Source organism: Sinocyclocheilus grahami, unplaced genomic scaffold (genome assembly GCF_001515645.1).
Source record: "Sinocyclocheilus grahami isolate Dianchi unplaced genomic scaffold, SAMN03320097.WGS_v1.1 scaffold932.1, whole genome shotgun sequence".
Lineage (NCBI taxonomy): Eukaryota > Metazoa > Chordata > Actinopteri > Cypriniformes > Cyprinidae > Sinocyclocheilus > Sinocyclocheilus grahami.
In genome coordinates this window covers 21,110-28,928 of record NW_015506111.1, presented here as the reverse complement: position 1 = coordinate 28,928, position 7,819 = coordinate 21,110, and the positions used below count along the sequence as shown (strand labels likewise).

At 33.3% G+C, this 7,819-nt stretch overlaps 1 protein-coding gene across 1 annotated transcript in view; it reads left to right on the top strand.

Annotated features, from left to right (window-relative positions):
* LOC107564403 (AP-1 complex subunit sigma-2) overlaps positions 1-4,508 on the top strand; it is a 27,615-nt gene extending 23,107 nt beyond the window's left edge. Inside the window, exon 5 of the mRNA XM_016249488.1 lies at positions 4,225-4,508. Coding sequence (XP_016104974.1) covers positions 4,225-4,275 — 51 coding nt within the window. The 3' untranslated portion in view covers positions 4,276-4,508. The remainder of the gene's footprint in view (positions 1-4,224) is intronic.
* The last annotated feature ends 3,311 nt before the right edge of the window (positions 4,509-7,819 follow it).

Sequence of the window (7,819 nt, the reverse complement as noted above, 5' to 3'; positions counted from 1 at the left end):
CGCACCCCCACACACACACACACACACACACACACACACTCTCACACACACACACACACACACACACACACGTTCCACACTCATACACACACACACACACACACACACACAGATCTCCAGCGGCCTCAAAGTATTTACACACTTAAATCACATGTGAAATGTATGAATGTCATTGTATTAGATAAAATATTAAAACATGTCAATTTATTAACCCTGTAGTGTTTGTCGTGAAATAAGTCATTTAATAGTCATATATATATATATATAATAATAGTAATATTTGTCATACATTTCTAATATTTAGAAACAGAAGAGTTTATTGAAACTGCAGACAAAAAATTAAATAAATCTAAAAAAGTAAAGTTTACATAAGTGTTTTTTGTTGAGATCCATCTAGGCCTGGGTGATAAAACGGTATCGATATTTATCGACGGTACACCTTCATCGATAACAATATAAAAATTGTTCGATATAGGCACGTACTATGAGTGACGCAGACAGCACACACGAACACATGCTGAAATGAGTGCTGGAGTGAGGAGATTGTGAATAAAAAATGAATATTAGTCGAATTTAAAATAAACATTTGCATTTGAATGTTAGGTGTGCGTCAGGGAGCGTCATCAGTGGCGCGCGAGATGCGGTGATGATGTGAGTGACATTGTTGCATTTTAATGTTTTGTTAGTCTAGCCCACGAGACGCGCCGCTGCTGTGTTAAGCATTCAAAATATTAGAGAAATATAGTAGCTCAATGCGGAGAAGATCTTGATTAGGTTAAAACCGAAACCAAGCCATTCACACACAACGCATATTCAGCACATTTTTTAGACGGACAAATATGACTGCTGCACTCGCGTCTCATGCAAGAGATGCAAAGAAAGTCATGCAAAGTTAAAACAGTTTTAACGTTTAGAAAAGGCAACGCGAATTTGTGAAGGTTTATTTTATTTCACTGCGTCTCATGTTTTTAAATGCAGTCTGTGTGATCGGCGATTTGGCTCTTTGTATTAGGCTAAGCAATGCATAAACACATGATGCTGTTTTGTTCGTAATTGTTTATGCAGTTTACAAAATTATATTTGATTTATATATGTTAATTTAGATGTTATGCACGTTTTTATAGACAGTTATTTGAATTGACAATTAATGTGCTGCATTGTTTTGCTCATTACACCCTCCTTTGGCCTCGGGAAACAAGCCAAAAGTTTCCTTAAGACTTATTTAATCTGCATATGAAACATAAGAAAGGAGATATTTGTTTAAATTTTATATATATATTTGTTGTTTGTCTTAATAAAGTGGGCAAATTAAAAAGACATTGGTTAAATGTAATTTTTTTTTCTATTGCTCTGTTTTAAAAAAGGTTACATATATCGTTGTTATATTTTTTAGCTATATCGCCCAGCCCTAGATCTATCAGGCTTTTATGGCTCATACAGTCTGATATAGTGAGAATATGGAGGAAAAACAGCTCAGTTTTATTCTAAGGCCCAAACTTAAATATGCAATTTGGTGCAGATGCTGATATTTGTATGACGTAATTCTGATGCTTGTAATGTAAATGAATGAGATCTTTATAACCGGACAGCAGATACTGACATAAAATGATCTAAATATCAGTGGTCGCTCTATATCTGCAATAATATGTCTTGATAAGATGAGATTGAAACGATCCAAACATGTAATGCAATGCAATGCTGATTGAGAGCTGAAGAAATAAAGGCTCCTCAGAAGATGTGAGATGTTCTGGAGGCTTGTGAAGATCATTCCTCCGCTGAGGAACAGTGAAAGTAAAGCTTCTGGAAACAAACGCTCCTCAAAAGATCCTGAGGATCAGATTTGAGACTCTAAAACATGATTGATGGAGAATCAAGTAAAGCTGAGCTGCTTCAGTGCAGTAAGTGTTCATCTGGAGATATTACTGCACTTATTCTGACCTTTACTTGATCAAAACCAGTCCAGATTTGACACGAGAAGCTCCAGCTGAAGCTGGACGTTTCTACAATTACACTAAAAGAGCTTTTACTGGATAAAACACTCTAAACTCTCAATCAGACGACAGAAGAACTGACCTCAACCACTAAAAATCACCAAAACAGCAGCTGAAAACACACTGAGGCTTCAAATGAAGAAAAGTGAGGTTTCTGTAATGTTCACACAGTTATAAGTGTGAGTGAAGCGAACTGTATTTTGGGCCGCTGTATTTCTGCCATCTCTGTATGTTTTACACTAGAAACACTTTTGCACTTCAGTGTTCGAAATACAATCTATTAGTGTATTCTGTTCAATATTTATATAGATTGATTTGAAAACGTATTCCTGTTTAGTGATATAAAATGAATGTTTTGAGTCTCTTTCATCACACTTGAGAATACGAGTCGTGATTTAGTTGATCTGTACCCTGAATGAATGTAAAATCATGTGAGTTTTGTAACACTGTAGAAATAAACAAATGAAATGTGTGAAATTTAGAGAAGTGTGTGCTTGTGTTTATTGCTTTAGTCATGATTGTAGAGCTCATGAAACCTGTCCGGGTGATATTTTACATGAAAATCAAAGAGAAAGAAAAAATAAATTTATATTTTGCATAACAAAAACTTTTAAAGATATTGTTTTTTTTGCATAATGCAATGATTTTCATATTTATTTTCATATTACCGCAATATATAGACTGGTATAAAATATGATCTGGCCATAGTTTTTGTGAGATTCATCTATTTGCAATTCATTTTACATCCACAATATGGCGAATTTCCAAGTGAAGCAGGATAATATGTTTGGTGAAATTTAGCACATACAGTGCAAATGTAAGTTTGCTAAAATGTATAAATATGTGTTTTTGTTTGTTAACGTGATTCGATGTCAGAGCGATGTCGATGTCAGACTCAAAGTCGTTTCAAAAGTGGAGCATGTTATTATTGATGAATGATGAAAGATGAATTACCAAAGTAAATAGTTTTGATGTTGATTTTGAGGAAACTGAAATGAGATTGTGTGTCACTTCCTCTGGTCTGATCTGTTTTATCTGATATATATACAGTATATCAGGTTGATTTCTGCTCTTGCTGACTCAGCAGTCGAAGCCTCCTCCTGGACCTTCACCGCAGGGCCGAACGCTAATTGGGTTTTAATTCAAACGGGAATCTTTGCAGATCAGCAATCATAAATGATTCAGACTCTGAGGAAAGCGAACACTAAAGATTCATCTGCGCAGTGCTGGGATGTGTGTGTCTTTACCCAGCGTTTAAGAGCAGAGTACTGAGCCAAACTCATGTTTAATCAATCAGTTAAAAAAAATCAATTCACCTGGCCTAGAACCAAAGTGCTTTCTGCAAACTATGCACTTTTTTTGTCAGAGTTTTAGGTTTAATGTGTTGAATCGACACTGGGAAAGTAGTAACCCGCGATTGTTACCTTAAAGACCCCTTACTGACTGATTTAACCCCAAAAAATGAGTTTTGCTGGTCTCAAGTTGATTCATTGATGTTAAATGATATTTTTGCTTTAAATAAAACCAGTTCAAGATTTCACAATTTTCTGCTGTGTAGTTCAATCATGTGCACTTTTAAAATCAACACTGTCTGTAATAATTTATTGAATTGCACATTGGTAAACATTAGTTTTTATAACAAAGCTATGATTGAATTATTTAGTGTTTGTTTGGTATATATTCAGTTTTTATATCAAAAACAAAGCTAACATTTGAATTATTTATTGTTTTTTGGTCATATTTAGTTTTATATAAAAAACAAAGCTTACATTTGAATTTAGTATTTTATGATAAATATTAGTTTTTTCATATTAAAAACAAAGCCCATATTTAAATATTTCTTTTAAAGTAAATACTTAGTTTTTATAACAAAAACAAAGCCCATATTTAAATAGTTTAATGTCTTTTGGTAGATATTTAGATTTATTACAAACAAAGCCCGCATTTACAGTATTTGGTGTTTGCTGGTAAATATTGAGTTCTTCGTGATCTTTCATCAAATTGCTCCACATCTGAAGCGTCTTTGTGTCGTAGGTTGATTAAAGTTAACCAGTCACTGTATTAGTCTAATCTTTGATGTTTTAACAGTTCCTTCTGCTACTTAAAATATTTTGCTGTGGCTAAAAACGGTTAAAACCCTTTTGAAAATTTAAGAATGCAAATAATAGACTGAACTCATTTATGCAATGTTTATCTCTTTTTTCCCCCCATTTTTTGGCCCGATGATGTTCAGGATGCCAAAGTAAGTTCAGCTTGTTCTCTGCTTCGGTTCTGTGTGTTGTAAATGTATTCGTGTCATCAGTGAGTCATTCATGGCATCCCACATGCTGATTATTTTCAGATCTCGCAGGATAATTTTAGCTCGGCTCGTCTCCATGTGCTTCATACACATCAAATAAACCTGCTGAGCTCAGAGGGGTGGCACCGAACGACACACCAGCAGATAATCTATAAAATAATTGCAAATGTATATTTAGCACACTGTTTTAATTTGACAAGCATATTTGATAGAAGACATTTAAATCAAAAGTTGTCACCTCTTGGCCAGCGTACACGATAGGGGTGCTCCGATCAGGGTTTTTGAGGCCGATCACCGATCACAGAAAGCAGTATCTGCCGATACCGATCTTTTTAAAGCCTTCTTTTTATAATTTATAACTATTTATTGTGATACTCCAATCAGGATTTTTAGACACTTATTCAGGGCCTGAATTTCATTTTTGAAAATGGGGGGAATTCCCCTCTTAGGTGTCTCTTGTGAGAGAAGCAGCTTTCACACAGGAGTCTGCTACTGATCCGTGCTTACCACAAACACATTTATCCATTATTTTGATTTCAAATCCAAACACTGTCACTGAAAGTGCTTTTTCAGCATTGCGATTCTTTTTTTACACAGTACAGTAATAGTCTTTCACAGACATGTTTATGCACAATAAATATAAGCAACACATTATTCAATGCGTTTTACTTTTGCGTTTACTTCTAGATTTATATACTAAGTTGCTCAAGCAAGTGGCAAACATTTAAACTACTTTTCTTACGTTATCACAAACTTACCATTGACAGAAATAGTCAGCTCTACTGCCTTTCCTTTTGCATTGAAATCCTTATTACAAGCAATCCTGCGGTTCATAAAGAACTATGTTTTCCTACCTCCACGAGTGCCATCTATTATTGCCTTGTTTATCTAAAAGTGGTCTTTCCCTTTAAACCCAGCCAAAAAGCCATATGTGTTGACTGTGAAACACAGTAGACTTTAATAATATGCATTTATGGTGTAATTACTACATTTTCGTGTCAATCCATGTTCATATTTACTGCAAAAAAATGCGCTGTTACTTTAATTCAGCGCAGCGGAATCGATCTCTGCACTGCTGCAGACGCACCGTTCCTGAACGCACTGCCGGACCGCAACCGTGTGCAGTGAACGCTTTATTAATCCGTTAACATGAGCGCGGAAAAAATATGCACCACATTTGCACTGCAAACAGAGTAATGTGAACCTGGCGTTATGTGTGTGTGCTGCGAGTGTGCATGAGCATACGGTCTCCAGGAGAGCGCTCGAGTGCTGAATGATTAAACACTGGCAAGAATTAAAAAGTAATGCAGTTTATAAACTTTAGTGAAGATGTGACACTGCCTCGATTGTGCAAGTGACGATTCCTGTGTAAACTGTGCAGCGTGCAGCTCGCTTATAGACAGATGCGATGTGGTGATTTGAAAACATTTGCGTATTTTGAGAAAGAAAGAGGGAGCGCGGTGATCTCACTTTGTGAAATTACGTCTTTGAGATCGGCCTTTTTAGAGACCGCCGATCAATCATCCCAACGTGATTATCGGCCGATAATGATCGGTAGCCGATCAATCGGAGCACCCCTAGCACACGATTGGAAATTCATTCTCCACCTTGTCTTTTGACTTTTTGTGTTTGTGATGTCCGTGTTACACTATATCTTCTAAAGGGGCTTTGCCTTTCAAAAAGGTTTTGTTAAATATGCTGTGTTGACTGTGTTAATGAAAATAAAATGATAGTTGTTGAGGAAATCCTTCATAGTTTTGCAATACATTGTCTTGCAGAAGAACTGTATTACAGTAAGAAAAATTTTTGAATTATTGAGAAGTTTAAAAAGATAAAAATCTACATATTTACATAATGAATGCTAAGTAAATACAGATAATCTGCAAAGCTACACTGATTAGCAAATTTATTATAGCAAAAAATTGGTTTTTAAAATAAAACTTAAAGCCAGTATTGTAATTATTTAGTGTTTGTTTTATAAACATTATTTTTATAATATCCACAAAGTTTTATCAGTTATCATCAGTATTTGTTTAGATATACAGATATCAGTTTTTGTTGGTCAATATGTAATATCTGACTTTTATAACAAAATCAAACCCAACATTTGAATTATTATCTAATAATTATAAGTTGTTGTTAGTATTTTTTTATTTACAAAAAAGTTTTTATTTACAAAAACAAAGGTAACATTTGTATTATTTAGTATTTGTTTGTAAATATTTGATTTTTTTTTTTTATAATAAAAGCAAAGCCAGAATTGGAATCATTTAGTGTTTGTTTGGTAAATATTATATATTTTTTTTTAGAATAAAACACAAACCTAGCATTTGAAATATTTAGTTTTGGTTTGATAAATATTGTTTTTTATAATAAAAACAAAGCCAACATTTGAATTATTACATGTTTATTGATAAATATATAAATATTTGTTTTATAACAAAAACACATGCAAAATTTGAATGATTAAGAGTTAGTTGGTAAATACTGGTTTTAATAATAATAAACATAATATTTATTTGATTTTAGTAAATACTGTTTTTTAATAAAAAAACAAAAATAATATTATAAAGCTAACATTTGAATCACATAGTGTTCATAGTTAATAGTTTGTTTAGTAAATATTGATTTTTTTTATGACAAAAAAAAGCCAACATTTGAATTATTTGGTTTATGTTTGGTAAATATTTGGTTTTTGCTAACAGGAAAAAAGATAATATTTGAATTATTTAGTGTTTGTTTGGTAAATATGTTTTTGTTAGAACTAAAGCAAAGCAAAGCTATTTGAAGTATTTACTATTCATTGAGTAAATAGTTTTTTTATAACAAAAACAAATCAAACATTTGATTTTTTTAAGTGTTTGTTTGATAAATATGTGGCTTTTATAGCAAAAACAGCCAACATTTGAATTTTGTAGTGTTTGTTTAGTATATTTGTGACCCTGGAGCACAAAAGCAGTGTTAAGTCGCTGGGGTATATTTGTAGCAATAGCCAACAATACATTGTATGGGTCACAATTATTGATTTTTCTTTTATGCCAAAAATCATTAGGATATTAAGTAAAGATCATGTTCCATGAAGATATTTTGTAAATTTCCTACTGTAAATATATCAAAACTGAATTTTTGATTAGTAATATGCATTGCTAAGAACATCATTTGAACAACTTTAAAGATGATTTTCTCAATATTTTGATTTTTTTGCACCCTCAGATTCCAGATTTTCAAATAGTTGTATCTCAGCCAAATATTGTCCGATCCTAACAAACCACACATCAATGGAAAGCTTATTTATTCAGCTGATGTATAAATCTCAATTTCCAAAAATTGACCCTTATGACTGGTTTTGTGGTCCAGGGTCACATATTGTTTTCTAACTAAAACAAAGCCAGCATTTGAATGAATTTGTGTGTTGGGGTATGGAGTATTTGGTGTGTGTAGCAGAGTTTCAGGGTTTGCATGTGTTGTGTTTTCGCGTGATTTGGATGCTTGAGCGTGTGATCAGGGAAAGTGTTGATCTTCCTCCCAC